At 38.9% G+C, this 26737-nt stretch overlaps 2 protein-coding genes across 2 annotated transcripts in view; both read right to left on the reverse strand.

The window, feature by feature from the left end:
• Positions 1-9377: 9377 nt before the first annotated feature.
• LOC140238328 (delta-like protein 1) lies at positions 9378-15004 on the reverse strand. The gene is made up of 6 exons (XM_072318262.1): positions 14972-15004; positions 13170-13330; positions 12291-12447; positions 10662-10837; positions 9918-10086; positions 9378-9395 (listed from the first exon to the last, which is right to left on the reverse strand). Exons 1-6 carry the CDS (start codon positions 15002-15004, stop codon positions 9378-9380), a joined length of 714 nt encoding a protein of 237 aa, XP_072174363.1.
• A 6608-nt stretch (positions 15005-21612) lies between these two features.
• LOC140238329 (uncharacterized) overlaps positions 21613-26737 on the reverse strand; it is a 57435-nt gene continuing 52310 nt past the window's right edge. Inside the window, exons 27-31 of the mRNA XM_072318263.1 lie at positions 26029-26201; positions 24902-25064; positions 24331-24559; positions 22844-22878; positions 21613-21859 (exon numbers count right to left, since the gene is read on the reverse strand). Coding sequence (XP_072174364.1) covers positions 21613-21859; positions 22844-22878; positions 24331-24559; positions 24902-25064; positions 26029-26201 — 847 coding nt within the window. The remainder of the gene's footprint in view (positions 21860-22843; positions 22879-24330; positions 24560-24901; positions 25065-26028; positions 26202-26737) is intronic.

Raw genomic sequence — 26737 nt, forward strand, 5'->3', positions numbered from 1 at the left:
TGTCCACATATACATTCTAAAGACAGCATGTATTTAATGTATTTAAATTGCCTGATTAATACGCCATGAAGAAATCCGGCACTGTCAAGGTTTTTTGTTTTGTTCGGAGATAGTCACCTTCAGATTCATGATGGGACGACGATATCTGCTTTCACTGATTGTAAAATTGCTTTTAAATACAGCTCTTGGAGTCTGTCTATCATCGATAAAGGGGACGTTGATTGAACGAGCATAAAGTGTTAGCTACACGGCAATTTAATTGTTTTCCAAAACAGGAATGATAAAAGTCAAGTTATAACATTGTATCCAACTCCTCAATCTCGACAGATCTCGCTGTCATTCCGTACGGCAAAACAACAGACCCAAGACATGCAGAGATCTTACCCCTTGTCCTCCTGAAGACCGAAGTGTTGAGTTCGCGTCAGTAGTCGTTTCAAGCCGTAGTCTGAACACCCTGAAAGGATGAATGATGTCATTCTGTTCGGCCACTGTCATTGCTGAGAGACCTGTCGATATGTCCTCTGCAGCCACGGTATTCTCGTCCACGTACGCATAAAAACCAACCCCTGTATACTCTTGCCTGTAAAATCAGACGCCAATTTAGGATGAGGAAGGACGCCACCTTTTGACGTAACATTTGAAATTTAATTTCAAACTGCAAAGCTCGGTTTCAATAGCACTCCAATCCCCACAACATTATGGAAAATTAACCGAGTTCATGAAGAATGTTGACAACAGTAAGAAGTTCATGATTTTATGTGAAATTGAATGAGTTATATTCCAGTGACTAAAGGTATAACGATCATTGGCAGATTATCAAATTGATAAGTGTCCAGAGTACTGTTTTACTCAAGATGCATGTATTTTCTGCATTTTACCATTATTTATGTATGTATGTGGACCCCTATGGAAACCAGCTCTGCTGATCAGGGTGTTCCACCCCATGAAGTGTCAATAAATTTAATCAATCAATCAATCAATCAATCAATCAATCAATCAATCAATCAATCAATCAACCAATCAATCAATTAATCGATCAATTGATAAATCAATCAATCAGTATATGATTTGGATCAATCGTGCTGCTACTTACCCGGTAAATGCTTCGAGTAGGGTGGTGTTGAAGATAATGACAGTGAGTATTGAATTTGGGTTATTCAAAGCCACCCCTAGAAGAGAGCTTAGTCTGCTGCTCAAGCCTTCTAGATTTTGAATGTGATCCTCCAGCTCAATCGTATAGAATATGCCGAGCAAATCTACGATGAAAAGAGGAGAAACTTTGGATTTTTTTTAAGTGCATAAGTGACAATTATGCTATTCAACTTCAAATTCTGTGTCCAATATACAAGCAGTTTCAAATAAAGGGATTCTCCACAGGAGAAAATATGAATAAGATAAATAATGAAAACAATCACAAACGAGAGAGCCTTTAGAACTGAAATGATTATTCCATCAAATCCGAGGGAAGCATTACTGCAGAAATTATAATCAGATCATCTTGCTATCATAAACTCTCCGCATGCCACGATTACCTGTCCACAGGTTTTTGTGTAAAATTTGAGCACATTGAGTCACTGGCATAGACAGAAAGGGTGAAACAGGTATCTCTAAATTTCACTGCAAAAATGACAGAGAGGATTAATTGGATCTACAAATATATTACATCTGCACTAAATAAGAAATAAGCTAACCTCAAACTTATTTTTTTGAGACATAATTAAAAAAAAAAGGGCTTTGGTTTTTATCAATAATTATTGTGAGGCTTCAGAAAATTCTGCAACAAAAAGAAGCAATCGTATACTGACCAACAAACGCTCAAGTGAAAGGGAATGCTTTACTCTATCTGAAATACATGTACATGTACTAGAAATAAATCATGGTATAAAGGTAAAACATCATTCCATAGGAATTGCTTTCTAGGACGCGATTACTTTTGAAAAAGAAGAAAGGGAAAACTGGAGTCACCAGCGAAATTTGTGCGTGTTCTTTTCTTTCTAGGACTTGATTGTGTCTAATGATGTACTCAAACACACTAACAATACATGTACTCTATTATCCGAACTCACTTGTTTGACATGTTCGGCCCACGAAGTTTTCTTCGCATTCGCACCTTGCTGTGGTGGTCATATCGGCTTCGTGGGTCTCCACACATGTGCCACCGTTCTGGCACAGAGACGGGGTACACATAAAATCCATCGGCGTTTCGCACATTACTCCCGTAAACTCTGAATGACATCGACAACTAGATCACAGACAGGAGGGATGGGGGGAGGGTAGAAGACCGCAGAAAATGGCCGATGATCATGGCATTGATCTGGTGGTTCATTACAATTGTATCTCAACTGGTTACATATTTACGCATCTGCAAATTATAGATATCATTCCGTTATTTCAGCATATTTTCTTTGGTTATATAACTCAATGATATTAGACAGGTGCCTTGGATACTTGACTATTCGAAATATTTACATTCGATATATTCGATACATACGTATTAACATAGTTGACTTGTGAAAAATTGTAATGAAGCTGAAGTAACACACTAGAAAAGAATAATATTGTATGGGCTTGATGTTTGTACAGTAGCCTACATTGCATGAGTCGTATGTTACTATTGCGTGTATAATACTTGAAATATGCTCTAAATAAACAATCTTGTGGCCCTCCATTCCTTTTATCATCTTTGCGACGGTCCTGTTTTGTAATGTAGGAATATCGTTGACAGGCCCCGAACTGAATCAAGAGGAACATTGATGATGATTTCATGAGGAGGAAACAAATTTGAACACTACGAGTGAGACCTGGAATGAGGATGACAACTTACACATATGCCTCTCCCTCTAGTTCGCACGTTCCGCCATTAAAGCAACCCTGTGTCTGACACACTCCGGCCGGTGGAGTTTCCTGCGTCGGCACTTCGCTGCATCGGTAGCCGCCGAAGACATTGGTGCAAGTCGCACCGGGAGGGCACACCTGGTCGTACACCGTGCACTCGTCAACGTCGCTTTCGCAAAGCGACCCAGTGAAACCCACCTTGCATTGGCAAGAGAATTGCTGGAAACCGTCGATACACGTGCCGTTATTCAGGCATGAGTCTTCGTCGCAGTCGTTTGAGCTCTGGAGGCAGTTTGTGCCCGCGTAGCCTGGATCACAAGAACATACATAAAAATTCGGTATACTTTGAATGCATATCCCTCTGTTCTTACATGGATTGCTCATGCATTCGTTCACGTCGATCTCGCAATGGACACCTTCATATCCCGCAAAGCAGTTACAGTGATACCCGTCGACCTCGTCTTCACAGATACCTGCTCCAGCGCTGCATGGATTACTTTGACATTCATCAATCTCATTTTCACAATGTACTCCTGTATACCCATTCACACAGCTACACAAATATCCATTGTTCTTATCTCTACAAGATGCTCCATTTTCACACGGACTACTGGCGCACTCGTCCAAATTAACTGAGCAGTAGCGGCCAGTGAATCCCGGTGCGCAAAAACAGGTGTAATCGTCCATTCCGTCCGCACACGTTGCAGTATAGTGACAATCATTGTTGATGCAATTATCTTCGTATATTTCGCAGTGGGTACCGCTTAAACCAGTGCTGCATTGACAGCTGTAGCTCGCTACCATGTCATTACAGGTGCCGCCATTTCTGCAGGGAGAGCTAGCGCATTCGTCTATGGCAATCTGACAGTCGAAACCCATGTATCCCTCCAAGCATCCGCAAGAGTATGTGTTGATACCATTGATGCACGTGGCATTGTTCTGACAGGGATTGTTCTCGCAGTTGTCGGTAAGGGTCTCGCATCGGGCATCTTCGAAACCGGGACGACAGCTACACTCGTAACTGTTCACACCATCTGTGCAGGAACCACCGTTTTTACAGGGACTACTGAGGCATTCGTCGATATCTATCGAACAATTCGCCCCGCTGTATCCTGAAAGACAGTCGCAGGCGTAACCATCCACTCTATCGACGCACTGGCCACCATTCTGGCACTGATGGTTGATACAATCGTCAATGTCGACGTCACAGGTTACGTTTGTAAACCCTTTGGCGCAACTGCATGTGAATGCATCCGGAAGGTCGTTGCATGTGGCGCCATTTAAGCAAGGCTGTGATCTGCAGGTGTTCATGTCAACCGCGCAGTCTCCACTACCGAAGCCGGGAGGACAGACGCAGGTGAACGAATCTATTCCATCAATGCAAGTCGCTCCATGATGACAGGGGCTACTAACACAATCATCGATGTCGTACTCGCACAGGTCTCCCTCGTATCCGGGCTGACACAAACAGATTGTGTCCGAGTCGAAGGCCTCGCAGGTGGCATTATTCATACACTGGTGGTTGTCGCAAGTATGTGCCTGGCAGTTTGTTCCAATGTAGCCGTCGGTGCAACTGCATCGATACAGGTTAAACTCGACAGGAGAGGTCACACATGTGCCGCCGTTCTCGCAAGGTGACGAATCGCACTCGTCTACGTCTATTTCGCATCGGTAACCTGGAAACATATACACATAGAAGGAATCGATTTAGTTAAAGCGGAACTAACTGTTCTTTATTGAAGGAAATATCCAGTGATCCATCAAAGTCTCCTTGGGTACCATCTCATGCTAATTGATTTAATATTACTGTTGTCATTAAAAGAAGCTGCCGGAACCATTGCAGGTCGTAGAATCATTATTACTCTTTCATCCAGGGAAGGCATAGAGAGAGGGCACTTTAGGCCTGCCTTTCAAAAGTGAATTTACGTATATATCTTAAATAACTTATGTTCCTTTTTTACTTTCACTCTAATCTAAACAAACGAAAATACATTCCCGCAGATTACAGAGGTTACCAGTACACAACATTTTCTTCAGCTTGTTTGATTTTTTTTTTATTAACAGTTTCCTTTCCGTTGACCACGAAACAATTCATCAATGATTTCTTTTATTAAAGAAAACTTCCTGTTATAGAGGTAATAAAGTATTGTGCAAACAATTACTTTTTTTTTTTTTAGCAGCAGGATCTTTAATATTGTATAACTTTAGCGGGAAGCGTTAAAATCTTCTATCAATTCACGTTCACAGGCTGAACGACCTACATGATGGTGTTCACGTAAACTTTGATTTCTAATTCTAGTAGCCATTCCTCGAGATATATGTATAACCCCGCTTGTATAACTAGAGCTTGCCATGTGTTAATGTACAAACATTAACTGCTTCTCTCGAAAAGTTGCACCAACGGCTTACCAGATAATCCTGGCCAACATTCGCACTCGAATCCGTTGACGACGTCGGTACATGTGCTGCCATATTGACACGGGCTTGAAGCACACTCGTCGACTTCGATTTCACAGGTGGTGCCAGAAAAACCGGGATAACAATTGCAGTGGAAACCTTTACTAAGACTGTCAAGATTTACACAGAGACCGTTTTGGCAGGGGCTGCTGGCACACTCGTCTATATCCTCCTCGCATGTGACTCCTGTCCGTATCAAAGATTAGGTACAATCAGACTAATTATATATGTGTGGACTGATTAAGGTGAAAGTTTTTAAGCTGAAATTGATTTCATTTGATTTAGTTGATTCAATTTCATTTATTAGTTTCTGCGTTATCATTGTACATGTACATCCATTGTTCATTATAGATGACTTAATGATTTACGTAATTTCAGCGGTTTCAAGTGCAGACACCCCCCTCCGAAAAAAAGAGTAATGTGATAGTTAGCTGTCGCTTGGATGTAAAGCCGTGTTACTTCGTGCAATAAAAGTTGTGTAGTATTACTTTCCTCGAAACTTTTCGACATATCTGTTCACTATAATTTAACGACTCGGCCCCTTGTCATTTTCAGCTTCCAATACCTGCTAAATCCAAGATGTCTTTGAACAATACCGAAATAAATATGAGGTATATTGCCGATTTGAAAACACGTTTACAGGGCAGTCGAGGAAAACTCGTAACAGCCATGCTCTTTGAGTGAGTGAAAGACTATCATCGGTGATGGAATAAAAAAAAAGAAAGAAAAAAAAAAACGACTTGTATACCTGCGCGTCCTTCCGGGCATACGCAACGGAACGAGTCGACGAGGTCCTCGCACGTCGACGCGGCTGAGCACGGTTGGGAGGCGCACTCGTCTACGTCCAGCTCGCAGTTTGTACCAGTGAATCCTCCCGTGCAGTTACATACATAGTGATCGAGTCGGTCAGGAGACGTGGAACACGTCCCGGAGTGTTGACAGGGAAAACTCAGACACTCGTCCACATCGATTTCGCACCGTGTCCCTTGGTGTTTGCAAAGACATAAGTATACACTGATGATAAAAAGGCATTTGTACACTTGAACAAGACCAAAAAATATAATATTCAACTAGATGGAATGAGATGTGAAGCAAGATAAAAATGATGTTAGTACACGTGTATGAAATTAAGTTCAAAGCTCTGACTCCATCTTTCCTTGTCTCTATGAAACAAACACATCGATGATAATCCTCACATTTGATTCCCTTCATCCAAAGAGAGATGCGCTCACTATAAGTAGTTTTTTTTTTTTTCAGGAAAAAAAAAGGAATAGTATATGCCTCGATGCCATGTAGCCATGGTTAAATCGTTTTCTTCTACAATGGTAGGCTTACCAAATTCTATGTCAAATTCTATGCAGACTGGATATGCACTTATACAATACATTTTAATTTTCAGCGAAATTAAAAAAAAAAAAACGTTCCGTCATTCGAACATATAATATCTGAGATAAAATGTTATTTTGAGATGGAAAAATGTATAAGTCAAATGAATAGTAGAAAAAAAAATTTGTGAAAAAATGGGCTTTATTTACTAAGTGCTTTTGAATATTAAAATTACATGATATTCATAGTGTTTTCAGGGTTATTTCTGCCAATAAAATAAAAGAATGATATAAGTTATATGTTGTAGAAAAAGTTAAAGAAATTTTGTTATTTATGTACAAGTGCAGTAGGCCACTGTTTGTCGATAACCAAATTATCATTCTGTTTTGTATTTAAAAAATTATTTGTAAATGTGACTTTCTGAATATGTGTATGAATAAAACACCCTGTGGAAGGGGAAAAAAATTCTATGTCAACTTTTTATGCTTTAGAAAGGAAATAGCAAATATAATTTGTGTTTATTAAACCCGCACATCCAACCAAAGGTTGGTGAAGTCATAGATTTTATTGAATGTATGAGTTGGATAATGCATACCACTTGGGATGGTGATAATAATGGACAATGTCAATACTTTCATCATTCTATATAAGTAGGATTCCTTGAATCTGACCAGTGTAAACTCACCATCTGTTCCCTGAGGACACTGGCACTCATAATCGTTGACCCGGTCGAGGCAGTTTCCACCGTTCTCGCACGGATCAGACCCACATTCGTTGACATCATTTTCGCAGTTCTTTCCCTCGTAGCCAGCTCGACATGAACAGTTATAATCATTCAGAACTGCCGCGGAGGTCGTACAGTCACCGCCATTCAGGCACGGGAACGTGTCGCATTCATCGATGTCGTTCTCACAGCGCGAACCTTCAAAGAATGATCAAAACACACCCTCGTCAAAATGCCTTTAGAGTTTTTACCATTATAATTCAAATGAACCATTAGAAAACTATGACGGAAAGTGACACTCTGAACCATTAGAAAAGTAATATAAAAAAACAAACATTAGAGATACAACCTATTGGACCATCAGAAAATCATTAAGCTCATGGGCCATCAAATTTGTCATTCAGCAATGTTGAGAATGCGAAACAAAAATAGAAATTACAATGAATACTATTCTGTGCTGGCGATTAGTACAACAGTAATTTTTGTCAACACAACATAGAACATTACATGCATCAGACAAGCAGAAAGGTTTAACCCCTGGATTTAACAAATCCGTGATTACAAACCCTTCGTATAGGTTCTTGAGTTCCAATCATTGTATGCCATTTCAATGCACTGCGTTCCATTTGTTGCGACAACCTATATCATGGAAATGAACAAAACATGCGCAGCCACCGTCTTTGGAAAAACTGTAAATATGATTAGAACGGGTTTAAAGGGATAGTACAGTTTTGGTTGAGATGAAAAATAGGCTTTCGAATTTTTGCAAGATACCAAGAAAACACTTATGATATAGCACAGAGCATACCATTTTAAGAGGAATTCAAAGTTTATTTGATGAAAATCGGGTTTGGAATAACTGAAACATCCAAAAACAAAGTAAAACAAAGCGATCGTTACAAAGTGTGGGTCCCACACTTTATTAGAATCATTCTTTTTTGGATATCTCAGCCATTTCAAAACCAATTTTTATCAAATAAACGTTGAATTCCTCATAAACTGGCATGCTCTTTCATATTTCATATGAGATTTCTCATTATCTCACCTAAAAATGTTAGAAACCTGAAATTAGGTCTCAACCAGAACTGTACGATCCCTTTTAGCTCCAGCCTTATTGCAACCAAATATCTTTATCTGTTTTTGTTTTTTGTTTTTGTTCTGTTTTTGTTTTGTCTTGAGAGCTAAAAAGTCTCCCCTATGTCTGGTACTGAACGAGCTCACCAATGATATCTCATGGTTAGGTAAAAATTCACAATCTTAAATTTTGTAACTCTTGAAAGAAGTGAATTCTGTATAATCTGTGTATCGGGGGTAAAGGTTAATTGGGGAATAGTTACCTTGGGTTCCCTGGGGACAATCACATTGGAAAGCACCGATGAGGTTGTTACACAAAGCGTCGTACTGACACGGGTTGGAGCCGCACTCGTCTATCTCCATATCACAATTGACTCCCTCGAATCCCCGTTCACACTGGCACGTGTAGTAGTCCAAGGCAGTGGGCGTGGTCATGCAAGTTCCATTGACGCAGGGGGCGCTTTCACATTCGTCTAAGTCGAACTCACATCGGGATCCTATAACGTCATATCATTTTAAGATAGTGTGTGATGGATTGAACAGTTGAAGGATATTTTCACCATTCATTTATCATGTATTCAGCGAATCATGTTTCTAAGTGACAATGCAATAGATATTTTTTTTTCATTTCTTTGCAACGTCTTTTTGCAGAAAAAAAAAAGATGAAGACTATTCTAAATTGATGTGCAGACCCCATTCATTCTTAACTGTCTTAACAACATCTTAACTCGGTGCGGACATATAGAGAAATAATAATAATAAAAAAACCCCGATAGTCCAGTATCGAAGTAAAAAAGAAAAAAAGAAAAAAAAAAAAGAAAGGGATTTGAACAGGAAGAATATTTCAGTGTGACTTTAATAGACACTGAATGTGGAACATAATGACCCCAAGCCCCCAGTGAGGATCAGTAAAAACCACATTAAAACCAAGCGCATTCTGAATAACAGATATAGAACGGGTTTACGATGACGTCGTAATCTAGGTGTGGAAAGCTCAATTCATTAGAATATATACCCGAACTTCCAGGGAGACATGAACATCTGAAAGCGTCTGTAAGATCGGTGCACTCGCCGTCATTTAGACAGGGACTCGACATGCACTCGTCAATGTTCTGGGTGGAGAAAATGATATTAAAAAAAAAACACGTAATCTTACGTTACCATTACTGTGAGCGTACATACACACCGACACACCGACACACACACACACACACACACACAAGCAAACAAACAAACAAACAAACAAACAAACACATGTATATTGTATGTATATTGTTTTTATATATATATATATATATATATATATATATATATATATATACATATGTAAGAGAGAGAGAGAGAGAGAGCTTCTATGACGAGAAAAGAAATAAGACACATGTGCACTCGGTCCCAGACATTACTGACTAATAACTAGTGGTAATGACTGAACGAACATGCTCGCATGAGTCGAAATGTTTTCCACCGAAATGTCGGATAGTGGTTCCCATGCAGTTTTTACCTGCTCACAGTTCTCACCGACGTATCCCGGATGGCAAACCTTTGAACCCGTGACGCTATCGCAGTCATAGTGTCCAAGGTCATCGTCACGAGGTAAGCAGTAGGTGGCGCACCCGTTTTCAGGACCGTAATAATGGTCCTCACAATAGATCTTCACCTCCACTGTGATTCTGCATGGACCGTGACAAAATGACAACAAAAGCACTTGGAATCTGTGTGTACTTCTACTGCTTAGCATTAATAGGTAAAAAATTGCAGGCATTGTGAGGAAATATGGATTCTAAAATTAGGTTCTAGTTCAAATGATGACCTCATCAACAGATCAACAAGCGATAAAGCCAGGGTGTGGGTTTATGTGGGCGGTCTACTGGCATAAAGCCATGCATTGGGTACACCGACCCTTATGACGATGCACAATCCAGTTTATTTCTGGCTTATTAGAACTGATATTTTCTTCATTGAATAGCTTTCGGTATTGCGCGTCTCGCTACCAATATCATCTCTCATGACTACAAATGGAATCACGTAAAAGACATTAAATGCATTCAGGAACGTGATGGTATGTTGTTCGAACAATGGCATAAAATTGAATCTTACACACTGTAGGGCCTATATATACTTCAGAACACTATTCCTCTTGAGGCCTGTTTGCTATCCACAAAAGAGTGTAGATCAAAAATTGTTTTTGTTTTCTTTTGAATTACTGAAAGTTTGCAAATGATTATTTGTAACTGATGTAAAGCACACATACGTTGACTGCTGCCCATCGTGTAGGATTTCCTCGTTCCATGTTGTCGCGGCCCCTTCATTCGCAGCTGGCTGATACTGGCTTCCCACAAAGTTAAAACCAAGTTCATCGACGAGGTCGTCGGCGTTGGTTGGGTCATAATCCCACACTTGAATCTTGACCCGAAACCCATCCTATGATTAAACGATGTGTCACAAAGATTGACGACGTCAGTTTTCAGCTGATTTCAATGTTCATTTACAACATTATTCGTCTCGATTAGGAATAACCCAGCGGCTTGTCTGTTTGTAGTTCAACTCTTCTTTTTTACTTTTTCACTCAGGCCTATATTCTTTCTATCTTTCTATGCATAAAAACCTTTACGCTCACTTTGGTATTCTTACTTGTCTCGCTTACCTACTTTCCAAGTTGTTTTTATTATGCTCATTATCTTCTTTTATTTCCTTATTTTTGTTCTCATTCTACTCCTTTGCATTCTGTATTTTTTCTTCTTATTCTTATTTTTTTTTTTCTGGGGGGTCTTTTCTTCTCATGTTTGGCAGTGCCTGCCTTTTGGCAAAAATGACGAATATTAAATATTGTTCATGTATGTTCTATACACCACTTAATAAAGCGGTCATTCCACGAGCTCGATACCCACGAGTCATACAGCCCACGTGGTCGACACCCACGAGTCATACAGCCCACGAGCTCGACACTAGCCAAAAGAGGTCCACCAGCTCGATAAAAGGCAAATAAGGTTCATGAGCTCGACACCACGCAAATAAGGCCCACAAGTTCGACACTGCGCACATTAAGCCCCGTGATGTAATATCAAGCTCGTGGGCCTTTTTTTTTTTGCCTCGTGTCGAGCTCTTTGCCTTGCTTGCCTAGTGTCGACCTCATGGGCCTCATTTGCCTCGTTTCGTGCAGGTGAACCGTGCAGCTCGTGGGCACATTTTATCTGATGTCAAGCTCATGAGCCTTGTTTTCTTAGTGTATAGACCGTGGGCCTGTTTTAAATGCTGTCTAGCTCATGAGCCTTGTTTTGTAAATAGTGTCGAACTCGTGGAATGTATGTTTCTTGGGCTCATGGACTGTGTGACTCGTGGGTGTCGATCTCGTGAAATGCACCCCTATACAAATCGCATAATAATGATATGACAACGACATCAGGGCCCCGTTTTTCAATGGTGTTAATGGATATTCCCGATAATGCTTAGATGATAATCATGTAGAGCCCTATGGAAGAACTGTGCGTGGTAACCCATAACATGCTTCCTTTGACCTTAACTAGGCAAATATGACCATATGATGAATTACTGAGTATCACTATCATCCTGCTAAATAAACTGCATAACAATATTTTCTGTGACAGACATAAGATATGGACTTAACGACTAGTTTGACAGAGCATCTAGTCGTCATCATTATAATTATTATAGCTTCTATGAGCAAATTACAATGTTATGTCAAGACGTAGACGTATAAGTGCCTAAATTCATCTTATTTTCTCGCTATATATATATATATATATATATATATATATATATATATATATATATATATATATATATATATATATATATATAGTAAAACGAGTTTAGTACAGCTCTGTTTGTTTGAGTGTGAAGTTGTCAAGCATACCTGCCAGTTAGATGTCGTGAAATAATACGGGTTTGGGATGTCATCATCATTCTCGTCCAGTGGAGCGAGTGGTGATGGAAAGTAGAAGTCATCGTCATCAGCAATCAAACGATTGGTGGAGAAGCTTCCATAGGTGCATGGATGGAGGTTGAGATCACTAGAACACAAAATAAAAGAGAAACATACGATGAATTGTCTAAAATGTTTAATGTTTTAGAAGAATCCTGCTACTTAAAAAAAGACAATAGCATCTTTTTGAGGAATATTGACTACCAATATGGAAGAAAAAAATGCTGTTGGTTTCACTTGTAGCAACTGGCTTCATTCTGCGGCTATTGGATTCATGTTCTTCTGGACATGTTTGTGTACGACCAACTAGTTTTCTGTTCTGGTAGAGGTGACAATTTCATCTGGCATGGCTCAACTTTTATCTCTTACAACGGTTGCAATTATTATGTTTGAATTATAGATACCAAGGCACGATATTCAAAATCTCGTCATTTAAAATTATCACGTGAACAGCACCAAGATTTCATGCTATTTAGTTTTCTAGTCTTTTGTATTGCATTAATGTAGCTATTTTAGCTGTAATTCTTGGAATCAGCCATAGAAAGACCAACGGTCTATGTTGATTCCCCCACAAACTGAAATAACTGTTTTTTATGATGTGTTTGTCTCTTGTCAAATTGTTATACAAGTTGTACATTAACAGTATTGTTCTAACATGTTCTATGTATATTTGTTGTTTTCTGTTTAAATGCTTTTTATCAGGATGTGGAAATAAATAAATAAAAAGAACTGTCCGAAATCCGGTCATATCATTATGATGGTATGGAATAGAGTGAGCAAAAAGCTGTTCAAAAGCAGCAGGAGGCTTACTTCGAGACGGTGTCGAAGCAGACGATGAAGCGGTTGTCGCAATCGTTGCAAGGGTCCCAGAAGAGCCATGGCTGTGGATCGCAGCACTCGTTGCCGCTGTCATGGTGTCCCGGGTTTTGATATCGCTTGAACCTGAAGGCGACTACAGTCACGGCTTCAATCTTGATAGCGTAACATATTAAAAAACAACAACAAAGAAAAAAATGAGGGAAGGAAAGCTGGAGGGAAGAAAGAATGCAGTCTACGCGTAGGTAGAAAAACAACAACAAATAATCAATTGCCAGCTGATTGCTAAGGGTCGATAAGATACGCTACTAAAGGGTAGTTACAAAATTTGGTTTGCCAATCACTCCTCCGTGAATGCTTGTAGTCACATTTGGGTTGAATATTGATTAATCACATGACATCTCGTTTGCCTGTAATAATCATTAGGTGCAGTGTAAAGCGTTTCCAAGATATCGCCCCAGCACTTTATGATTAAACCATATAAATTACTATTTTGCAAAATCCTCTAGTGATTGAAAGTTAAAAGATCTATACGTTATCACGGTATTTTCAGTGATGTCAGAATGTTGGCATGCTTGACTCTCTATGGCCTACTACATGTACATGTACTTGTAAAATGACGCCACTTTTTATGACGACATTTTTCAATACGATTCGCGAATGATGTCACAAAGCAATACTTGTGACATCACAAAGCAATTCTACTGACATCGCGCGCTGCTTCGTACCGTCACGCTGTGAAATGTAACCATTTTTTCCCCCTCAAAACAATTGACATCTGGGGGGCGTTTCATCAACGAATTCGTCGGAGGTTTTCACCGACAAATTTGCTATCAGCCAATCAGACGCAAGGATTTCAGTAGCTTTTAACAGTTGTCAGTGTAAATCACTGACAAAAAGTTTAATGAAACGGTCCCCTGGTCCCCATTTCATAAAATGTTGATACAATAGCAACTCTTGCTGAAATGACAATTGTCATGGTAACAACAAGAATCCAGATTCCTGATTGGTTGTTGTTATAGGAAGTTGCCATTCTAGCAAGAGTTGACACCCTAACATCTTTTTATGAAATGGGGGCCAGGGCACCGTTTCTTGAAAGTTGTCAGTCCTGACAAGTTGTCAGTCACTGACAGTTACCATAGTAACAGACAGTGACAAGAGAGTCTCAACCAATAAAACCCAAAGATGTTACTGAAATTGTCAGAGACTGACAACTTGTCAGCGCTGACTAAATTGATGAAACACCCCCAGAATGCAATTTTGACATCTTGGGCTGCTTTGTATGGTCAGTGTAGGATGCCTCCACAACATCACGTCCACCACACGACTTCACGCCTAACATTTTCCCATCCTTTTGTTTCAATTTTTGATCCAAAATACAAAACAAATATACTCTCCCTAATTTCGACTTTCTGGTTAAAATTATAAACCTCAGTGAATAGCACTACTTTGGAGTCACCTCTGCCATTGTTTTAAGCAGAAACTTTCAAGACAAAGTTAATTAAATTTTTGTATACTATAGGCCTACATAGTCTTCAAGGCACAGCGGAGCCTCTTTATTCGAAGGAGATACACCCCACACACTAATACTGAACGTCTCTTGTTCTTCCCTACCTGAATTCCTGTACACAGGCTTTATATCAGCTACAATGCAGGTACATAATAGTCATTATAATGTCAACTTCACGTTTCGTTACATGTCTTTGGTATGACATGTTGCCTGTCTTATTTCTGATGGTATTTCTTAGCACTATCAATGATATAACAGGCCTGTAATGAGTACATTATTCACTTACCATAGTCTGAGAAAGCATGACAATGGCTGCCATCAGGGTACAAAGTAGAATGTATCGGTCCATGGCCGATTGATCTTAGTGTTTCAGATTCAATATCAATCCACCTGCTTTGTCGTGATGAACTCAAACCATACTCAGATTTTTAGTCGTTACTCGTTGGTTTCCACTGTCAAATCATCGCACGTTGTTTAACCTGTCCGTCGCACCTACACAGCTTAGGTTGTTCCAACAAAGATCAGAGAAAAATCACACTTTGCCCATTTCGATGCATACGCAGACAAAGTATATAGAAACTCATTGGGGTGGAAACGGGTACAAAGAACTGAATATGCACGCTCGAGATGAAAACTTTTCCCACGTTTAATTTTTCAGGCCAAGCGGAGCGGGAAATATAAGATAGTTAAAAAAAAACAACACGGGCACAACTCCGTGAATCATTGTCAGTCTGGACAGTCTGTTTGCATGGAATATCTGAAATGTTGTCAAAATACTGTGTTGTTGTTTTTGTGGACTTCGATTTGCAATAGATTTATGCGTACATACAGGTATGTCATATTACAGGTCTGGCCACTATGTTGTGATGAATAATAGTTTACAATATGTAGTCAGTTAATTGTTTGTTTGTTTGTTTGTTTGTTTGTTTCATTTTTTCCATCTGAGGAGATGGCTGGATAGTCCATATTAAGCGGCACGAGCTGGTCTTCCATCATCCATATGGGATCCAGTTTATATGAGGTGGGACCACTTCACTAGGTTTTGCAGCCTGCTCTTTGCGACGAATGAAAGAAACGGGATCTTTTCAAATTCAAATTCAAATGATTTTATTTCCATATAAAGGAATCCAAAGCAATATACATAACGCTTACATGAGTACACTGGAAACTTTGAATCACATAAGCTTCAACAAAATATGGATACAATTATAATAACATCAACTTTATTTTTAGACAACAGAGGTAAGGAAATACAATTTTCAATTCTATATGGAAAAGAGAAATTTACAAGAGAAACATAGCTTGTAAATTTTGTGAATTACTCTGGGAGATGAGGGCATCTCAAGATCCATCAAGGACCCCGTGTATAAAGATTTTGATATCATGACGGCAGGCAAAGCAAACAGAAAGAATTAATGACTATGACAAGGACAAGATCGAAAGCAAGGACGGAGCAGAGAGGAAAGTAAATTTAAGATATTCATAACCAAGAAAGGAAGGGAAACAAATACAAGTGGTCTGCAATTCGGTTTTTAGGAAGGGTCGCCGAGGCATAGGTAGAGGCTTAAAATTCAATAAAAATTTGTCAAATAATGAAACACAAACTCTTGATACTTAAGAAAAATACTTATTTATCTATTCGTTTTTATGAGGATAAAAAAAAATGATTTATTTATTTGTTCATTTTTGTGAAGATGACAAAATTATTTTATTTTCAGTTTTGATTTAAAGGAAGGAAAAGTCAGAGCATCTTTTAAAGTGTTATCAGGCTGTTCCAGAACCTCGGGCCAGTGAAAACGATAGTCTTTTTGGCAAGAATTGTTCTTAATAATGGTAACTAACATTCATTGGAACGTCTGGTAGGATGCTTGTGCACAGTAAAAGCGGGATCTTTTACGTGCATGAGTATTAGTGGCTCTCTCACACATGAGACCTCCATTTTATGCCCTATCAGAGGGACAGAGTGTTTTGCCGTTTACTAGAGGCCTGGGGACGGAATGATTACACACAACATTGCTCAGATGGACACGGGAATCGAACCCGGGTCCTTTGGATAATCATAATGGAGGCAGACGCGCTACCGACTGAGCCAAATCACCACCCTTCGATAGGAGTCGATCTTCTGTATGACATAATGCGATTTATACGGAATATACCTTTATATCTTTTGTGTTAAAAATGTGAAGTGCAATATTGACAAGTTAATTTTGACAGAAGACATATTCACAACCTGTTCATCTCTTGTTTTACATACTGCAAGAAAGGACTCTTTCGACAAGACTGCTTAGAATTTGGAGTCCAAAGCAATGATTTTTTCTGTCAGCTATGTTCTCATCGCTGTTGGCTTCTGATGACCAGTACAAATGTATTTGTCAATCTGTAAAACCCACTTATCATATATTGCGTATACTATACTCAACCCTTGTACTACCCTATCTCAATTATAGCATTCTTGCCTGGGGAAACTCAGCAAAATTATACTTGGATGAAATATTATTACTTTAAAAACGGGCAGTGAGAATTATTTCTGGTGCAACATCATGTTCTCACACTAATGAACTCTTCTATGAAAATAAATTTCTAAAAGTACAGGATATATATTTTATGAATCTAGGATCCATTATGTACAGCTAGAAGGATTCTGAATTTCCACAGGTTATTTCGTCACTTTTTGTTGTGAATGAACAAGTGCACAATTACTTACACTCGGCAGTCTTCTTCTTACCACCTGCCATCCATTAGAACCAACTTTAAACACAATACTTGCACTTGCTTTTGCTGGACCAAAATATTGGAATTCTTTAGCCTATTCTCTTCAACAAACCACAAGCCTCAAAACATTCAAATACAAATCAAAACTAAGTCTTCTAAGTAAATATGTTACGATGTAACTAGCCTTTATAATTCTATACCAGATATCTGGACACTTTTACCCTATAAGGTAATCTTATAGCAACTTTTACGTGGTATATTATTCATGTGGAATTCCTATTCATTTTAATTCCACTGTTTATTTTTTCTCTTTCTTTCTTTCTTTCTTTCTTTTTCTTCCCCCTCTCTCCCCCTTCGGTTCTCACTTTATTTCCTCTATTTCTCTCGTTCTCTCCTTCTCTCCCTCTCTTTCTCATTCGTGTTTACTACATTTAAGATGTAAATATGTACAAGTTATGTAAGTTATGTATGTTTCAGGAGTCTGTATATATGTTATATTCTCAATTACTCTGTACATAATTATGAATATTACTCGTCATGGTTACCTACAAATTTTACAAGCTATATGCTTTTAGTTGGATCACCCCATTTCCGTTTGTATAAGTACGGTACCCTATATTCTGTCATATCATGCTGATATCTTACTGTAATATTATGTGTCAATATGTAAACAACAATGCAATGTAGAATGGAAATGAAACGAATAAATTCAAATTCAATTCAAATTCATACTATATACATATGCACCTTGACAAACGCACAAACATCCTAACATGCACACCCACATCCTCGCCAAAGATATACTCGCACACACATACGCACGCGCACACAAACGCGCGCACGCACACGCACAGCCGCGTTTTTCTTGACCCGTATGTGACATCTTGCTCGGGTTCTTTGTCAAGTGCCTTGTACATGTATTCATTCATGTCGTGTATTTCGTTAGACTTCCTTGTTTGCCAATGATAAGACAAGTGGTACCTCCTGTTTTCTCTTTCTTTTTCATGTTTACCCTCTCTCTCTCGGCTCTCCTTCATTTCGACCCCCGTACGCACCCCCACAATGGCTGGAAAGAATATGATTCACGGGACATTTGAGTCCGGTGCAACGTTTGTTGAATGCAAGTAGTATATTCGCTAGACAAAACCAAATGCAATACAATGCTGTAATAGAGCAGAAATTAGTCCACATAATCACAATCTCATGTGCAGGGTTGTTCAGCATTGGTGTGACTTTGCAGAACATTTTCTATATTTATGCAGAGCATAAATAAAGACGACTGCGTCGCATATCAAATATTTGGAATGATGTCTTGATTATATTCCCCTACGCTAAACTTGTAATAAATGCATTGATTTACAATATTTACATATAATCCGTATTTCCTTTGTACTTTAAATCTAATCTAAACACCAAAGGTTCTTTTTTTTTAATTATTCCCTATTTTCAAGTACAGTACGCAGCATGGTTTTAAATGATTAGCATTTAATGTTAAATGATTAAACACAATTGTTCTTTCTTTAGTTTATTTACATTCAGTAACTTCCGAATGAGACTGACCAATGGGCAGATATAGCCGCAATAATTTCTCTTGTGCTTGACAACTATATGAAGGCATAGAGTTGGCACGTGCAGCTATATAAAAAGCGAAAGCAAAACAAACAAGCAAACAAAATAAACAAGAACACATTCTTGTGCGTTCCATTTGACTTTCATATGATACACAAAGAGTGAAACTCAGCAAAGGAAATAGTGAAAGCTTATACGTGCAGAATAATAAGGGAGCTATGGACATTAATCCTCTCCTAATCTACATATTACGTAGTTTGTACAATAAGTAAAAATGATTCAAAATATCAAAAAAGCATAAAAATGTAAAACAAGCAATCACATATGTGACTGTGACCCATAACACAATTTTGTATCCACAACTCTCATATATTAATTGGAAATTTGAGGAAAAAACGGACACTTATAAAAATTATGAATTGTAGAAGTCCAGAGAGAGTGACCTAGATATATTAAAGTTTTGAACACAAAATCTTACTAATTTTCATTTTCTCAAAGTGAACACAAAACAAAACTTGTCCGCTAAGGAGGAGACGTAAAAAAATACTCTTAAATGGATGAAAAAACAGGTCTGAAGATCATTTTTAATTCCCAGGAGAAATTAAAAAAAAATGGTGATTAATGTGCAAACTGAATGGAGAGCTGTTCAACAAATAGATTGAAAAAAAAAATCTACTTCTCCGGTTTTTTTATGCAAATCAGCATAAACTATTAGTATCAGCATAAAATTTCTCTTAAAACCAAACTTGTTCACAGCGCGGAATTTCCCTTCGACTCCTTTTTCTGTCAATACATGGTGCACTGGTGTAGCCGGGGGGGGGGGGGCGATAGGGGCGGTCGCCCCCCCCCCCCCCCCCTAAGATTTGGACCGGGGATTTGGGAGGCGGAAAAAAAAATGCGTGTATACTTTATGCATGCACATAAAGCGGGTCTCCTTTGCAACCTTTCATCAAATAAGATCATTTTTTTTTTGAATATTTCACTCAAAGTGTGCACCAGATCGTGAATTTCAATTCAAAATATGCAAAATCTCTCGTGCTTGGGAGGGGGTATCCCCCTCCCAAACCCTCCCCCTCTGTGCCTCTTTCCCTAGCTTAGTACACTTTTTAGATTTACGCAAAATTATGAATAATTCTGAGTGCACAAGACTTATCACTTATATTCAGAAAACTCAAAGTTCCCTCATGTACAAGGGGAATTTCCCCTTTTAATCGACCCTTTCCTCCCCCAGTCTCCCCCCCCCCATCAGTTTTTTTTTTTTTTTTTTGGTGACTTCCCAAATATTCCATCAAATATTTGTATACGAGATATCTCAATTTCAACCTTAAAAAGGCAAAAGTTCCATAGTAAGGGAAGGATGGAGATAACACTCGCCCTCGCCTTCTCCGTGCCCGCCCGCCCCCCCCCCCCCCCGCCATGCATAGAAGTAGACTGTGGCTACACTTTGAACATAAACAGTTTTCCAAATATGACACAAAATGTGCAATCAGAAAATTATACAGAATCTCCTTCCACAGACTTGCTACACTTCTCTTCTGATTGACAAATTTCCAGATATTCCAACAAAAGTGTGTGCCAGATTGTTGAATTTCAGTTCTAAAAGCTTAAAACTGAAAAAAAAAAAGGCTCCCTTGAATATGGGAGAGGTATCTTGCCACCCATTCATTGCTTGTTACCCACTTTAGACTTGGTACATTTTTGGGAATGACAATTTCCGAATTTTCCACAAAAAGTGTGCCCCAGATCGCTTTATTTCAATTCTAAAAACGCAAAAGCTCCGCGAGCGGGAGGGGGAATCCCCCTTCCCCTAAGCTCTACCTCACTAGACTTTGTACATACACATAGATGATGCAAATTCGGAATAAGAGCTAAATTCCGTGATTTTAACACTTCGATGAAAAAGTATTGCACCAAAAATTTGCACCAGATCGCTGAATTTCAGGTCTGAAAACGCAAAAATCACTTTCGTGTGGGAGGAGATATTCCCTATCTACACCCTCGTGTGCATGCTTTTTCTGTTTGATTGCTGAACAGACAGCGTTCATGATATTCAGTGTAAGAATTAATACAAGAAGATTATTTAAATGATACCATTTTATAGGCGAATTGTTCAATAATAATCTACACTAAAATATACTGCAACCTTAAACAAGTGGGACTGTTTCAACTCGTTAAAACACGCAAAAACATGCATCAAATTATACCATTTGCAACATCAAAATGCAAAAAGTTCTCACCGTTGGGGGGGGGGGGGGGGAACATCCCTCCAACACCCTCCCCTCCCGCCTCACTCGCTCCGCTCGCTCGGGTTCAGTCTCGTTCATGATATTCAGTGAAAAGAATTAATACATGAAGTGTATTTAAATCATACCATTATATAGGCAAATTGTTCAATAATAATCTACATCAAATGTACTGCAACCTTAAACAAGTGGGACTGTTTCACGTCGATAAAACGCGCAAAAACATGCATCAAATTGCACCATTTACAACATCAACATGCAAAAAGTTCTTACCGTGGGAGGGGGACGCCCCCCTCCCACACCCTCCCCCCCACCCCCCCCCCCCCCTCGCTCGCTCCGCTCGCTCGGGCTCGGTCGCTTCGCTCCCTCGCCGACTAACCGCCCCCCTAAGATGAAATCCTGGCTACGCCGTTGACATGGTGCTATACACATTCTCTATTGTAGAAACGCTGGTCTGCACATGCATGCCGTTCGACATCCCACAGCTGTGTGGCGCATCCGAATCGGCTTGGGCCTCAAAGCCCGGGTTGACGAATCTGTTGTTGTGGTGAGGACTTGGCAACGCCGCAGACCCATTGGCGCTGCTGACAGTCCCGGGAAAGCTCATGGCGTAAGGCGATTCTGCCGGTTCGTCCATTCTTCTCCTCGCCCTGTTGCAAACGCAACAAAGGAAGAAGTTTGTCATTTTGGAGAAAGGTTTTTGCCATAGCTACGAAATAAAATAAGTTTTCAGACCTTATGACCTATTTCGACATTAGTTTTACATAGAATTTTTAACTTTCTCGTAACATTGTTATAAAGTGATAAAATATTGATAACAGAATCTCGGGCAATGGTTGAGTAGGCCATTATTCGTGATAAATGTATATGTGACCGTGCACCTCAAAACGAACATAAAGTCGCATACACTGATTTTGCGTAAGGACTGAAAATAAGTGAAATGGGTTAACCTAGCCGAACTTGACTTTTTCATATTTTCTGAAAGAGCGGGTCTTCTTTTACATTATGCTAAAATTTGGCATCATAAAACGGGCAGGAAAGTGTGTTTTTTTTAGCAGTTTATCTCGAACATTTTTGGTAGAACAGTGTGATTAGGTGTGTCTTTAAAATCCCTTTTCATTTCTGAAAAACCTTGTCCACACTCTTCACTTTCAACTCTAATAACTTTTAAAAGGATAGTGCTACTGCTTTGAAAGGTGGCATTAGTTATGGACAGAATGTGTTAATGAGGCATGCTTAATTTCAGTTTAATCTGATAATCCCTTCATTGTTGTTACTCTGGTGGTTTACTTCCTGTTTTGTCCCATTCATCGCACAGCCAGCACGGTTTGGTAAAGATTAAGCGTTTGAATAGACACTGTACTTCAGAGCCTCTTTTCTCAGTTCACACTTTTCCTGAGTTTGTGCTTTCTTTCCAATATTTAGATAGGTTAGGAGAGTCCATTTGATTTGACTTATACATCATTTTAAAGCTTAAAGTCTGCTCTTTCAGAATGTGGTCTTAACTAAAAATTCATGGCTGGCGACTTTTTGTTTGTTTTGAGGTGCAGTGTCACATATACTTGCAGTCTTCGTCTTAGTGGAAGATCGCCCCCTCTCGACAAGATCTTTGAATCCTATTCTGAAATGCAAACGCTCCCACACCCTCCCCCTGCTCGGTGGTTACAATCTGCAGTAACATAAATCCAAGAAGGATGAATTGCTGTATGGACGATGAAAATCGTATTTTAACAAATGTGATATGATATGTTCAGAAGAGCAAAAACAAAGCCCAAAACGCCATATGGCAGCCAAAGCACTTAAATGGGATTGCCCTTTCTTTGACATGCCATGGTGGCTTCATTTTGGAGTAAGACAGCTAGGATTTGGAGGGGACATCATTTTACTGATTCATCTGACAATTATCATTATTTTTTTTAAAGGTGATTTAACCCCTCCCCCCCAAAAAACAACAACAACAAAACAAACAAACAAACAAACAAACAAACAAACAAACAAAGAAAAAAAAACCAAAACAAAATGAAACAAAATCTTCTCACCCCAGCGACGGCATGCTGGAGTGATTATAGGTAATGGGTGAGAACGATTACATGCAGACAAAATTAGATACTTTTCTTCATGGCTGACACATATGTTATGTACATGATATGATTATATGATACATGATATGATACATGCTCGTATACCTCTGTATTTTTATGCTATTTTTATCAATTAGTGCTTATTTTCATTCTTTTCTCTTTTTCCCCTTTTCTTTTTCTTTTCTCTTTTCTTTTACTTATTCTGCCCTTTCTACCGTGATATTTCAGCTTTTATATAGTTTCTTTATTTGTACTTTGTGTCTCATCTCCATTGCAAAACGAATTTTTATATTGGTAATTTTTTTTTTTTTCCCTAGAACCCGCCGTCACAAGCTTTGCTGTGGCGGTTCCTTCATCTTTCACATGCTATAGAGATTTTTCTTTTGTGTACATATACTGACACACTTTCTTGCCATGACCAACCTTATCTTGCTGATTATTGCTTGTTGGTATTTTTTTTTCTTTTTGTTTAGGACATGTAGAGATGTGAAATGAAATATGAAATAAACGTGATGGTTACTGTGTCTCGAGTGTAAAACCAGTGCAGTTTCAGTAATTCAATCAGTAATTCAATGTGTGTTTATCCAAAACAAAACCCAGTGCACAGACCAACGTACCTTCTAGTTTTGAAGATTATTACAATAGCAAAAATTGCTATAATGATGAACATCAGAAGACAAACAAGAAAGATGCCCCATGCTGGTATTCCTGTTCCTCCAGTCTGCTTGAACAGCAAAAGTGTGAAAATGAATTAATCAGTAGGCTTTCAATCCAGACGTCATTACTTGCGTTTAAAGAGAAAAATCAGATTTCATGTAACAAGTCGAAAAGAGAAAGTCTCTTCAAATCGGTTCATATTTTTAGGCAACATTTCCACCATAGAGTATGAGAGTAAGGAAATAACAACAAAGCTTTTATGTTCTAAATTATTTGTTCACAACCTGATTTAAGCCATTTCATTACGTCATATTTTTGACTCAGTAATGCGAGATGAAAGTTATAGTTCCTTCGCGATAATGAGCCCATAATAACGCTCTTACCAAGAGATCATTTGTTCCAGACCCGCCACCAGATTTTGTGGTACTGCTGACCACATCAGGCGGGCTTGTTCCCGGTGATGACGGGAAATGGACGACGAAGATCTTAAACGGATGGACAATGGTGTTTTGGACCTGAACGTCGAGTGTGGATAGACCACGTGCAATATCTACGCTGCGAGCTAGCATGTTGTCACGGTAAGCATAGAACCCGATGTATGTGTATTCTTGTCTGCATGGGAGAAAGTGAGTGTTCAGAACAGTGACAGTGGGGGGTAAAATACCTTTTAATAAAAGAAGAGTCTTATAAGGTGAAAAGAATAGAATACCCTTAATGCAGCTTTGGTAAAGAGACCGCATTTCACGATAAAGGTTCTAACTCACACTCTCATTAGAATTCAATGATTGCATGCGATATTACGTCTGATTATGTTGACGTGACATAAATCAAATCGAATAAAATCTAATAAAATGAAATCATCAAGTTAATTCAAATCAAACAGCTGGTGTCATTGCAACGTTCGTAACCATAATTTGCTCTCATTTGCTCTCATGATTCAAGACAAACACTTACCCTGTAGACGCTTCATGAAATGAAATGTTATATAGGACTGCTTCAACTGTGGCGCCAGTTACACCCAGTGCTGTGGCAACCAGGTTACCAAGGCGACTGCTCAGACCGTCCACATTGCGAAGGTGGTCCTCAAAGAGAATTGGATAGAATATTCCTTTCAAATCTGGGTAATGTAACAAAAGAAAAAGGAAATGACAGAGTCAATGACTCTACCCCTATAATATTCAAGCTTATTAGTAATTGAGTCAGGGCGTCTTATCACAATGTCCTCTTCATCTGATATTCGTCATGAATATTCAAGAACGCTCAAAGGCAAGACATAAAATGAAATGCATTAAATATGTAAGATTTTTCTATTCTTTTTTTCCCCCAAAGAAAATCAGATCGTTGTTATAATGAACTCCAAGGTGATGTCCTTAACTTATCTTATTTAAATTCATGAAACGAAAGTTTTCGTCACTGTTTTAAGTGAAGAACTATATCACCTGAATAAAAATAAATCAATAATATTAATAAGGTCCATATCTCAATGACTCTTTATTTAAAGAGTTCTCGTTGATATGCTACCTGATACGTCACCTCTATAATAAAAAAGACACTGTATTAATTGGTACTTCACTAACGGCCTTTGCAATGCTGAACAGTACCTATTCCTGAAAGAACAAAGTAATACATAGATTCCTCTGTAGAGCTACTTATTAGTCATGCCAAGTAGTTAACAATTTTCCTTGGCATGAAACGATCCTATGTGATTTTCTTCGTACAAACGTTTGTCTGTCTGTATTGCATATCATTAGCAGATCAAATGCAGTTTTCGAAATGGTAAGACACTGAGTGCTGAGAATACAAACATCAATTTTACTGAAAGAATTTACTCCTAGAAAACCCCATTAAACATTTACCTTTTCTTCAAAGAACAGTCCTCAGTGTCTTATGTTTTTATGACAAACTGATCGAAAGGCCAAGCTGGGTGTAATTACTGATAAAGTATCGAAGTCCCTGTAAGCACGGTAAGTAGTAATTTGAATCGAAAAGTGGTTCATCCTGCCGTAGACCTCGCGTGCAAATTATTGATGGGCACAAAAAAACGTAACTGTCGTAGTGAAACATTTGAAAACGGGTCATACCCGTTTCACATCTCTGGCCAATGAATCCAGAAACACAACTGCAGCGATGGACAATCTCAGATGTGGCTGAAGATTGTTGGAGGCAGGAACCGTTGTTGAGACACGGGGAGCTCTGGCAGACATCGACGACAGTCTCGCATAGCTCGCCTGTGAAATCTGGCGGACAGTCACAGCTGGCCAGCAGAAAACATCAATAGGAAATTACTTGGTGACAGTAAAGTGATCTCCTTTAAACATGAAAACATGATTCAATCTAAGCTGGAAAAACCCCCCACAGAGATCGTTCGCTGGCTCAATTCTATGTATTGTAGTTCCGCAGTGAATCCACTTTAACACATCTTATCATTACACATCCTCTTTACATTTATATCTACATAATCAGTTGATTTGAAATAAAAAAAAAAAAACTCTGTTCCTATTTATCCACTACTGAACACTGTATATGGCCTACGATAATTATGATTGTGGGGTGTGTGGCATTGTGGATAATCCGAGTTCGATTCTCACCCAGTCCTTTCATTATATTAGACATGGTATTTCTAACCACCACGTCCCTCACGACCAAGGTGTATAAACTGGTACCTGACAACACTAAGGTAATAATAATGGCGGGGCCGCCTTCTGGCAGAGCAGAGGCAACATTGAAGAGGCTACCCTGGATAAAGAACTCATTATCATTATTATGATCTTGTAACATGGCGTAAATCCC

Source organism: Diadema setosum, chromosome 14 (assembly GCF_964275005.1).
Source record: "Diadema setosum chromosome 14, eeDiaSeto1, whole genome shotgun sequence".
NCBI lineage: Eukaryota > Metazoa > Echinodermata > Echinoidea > Diadematoida > Diadematidae > Diadema > Diadema setosum.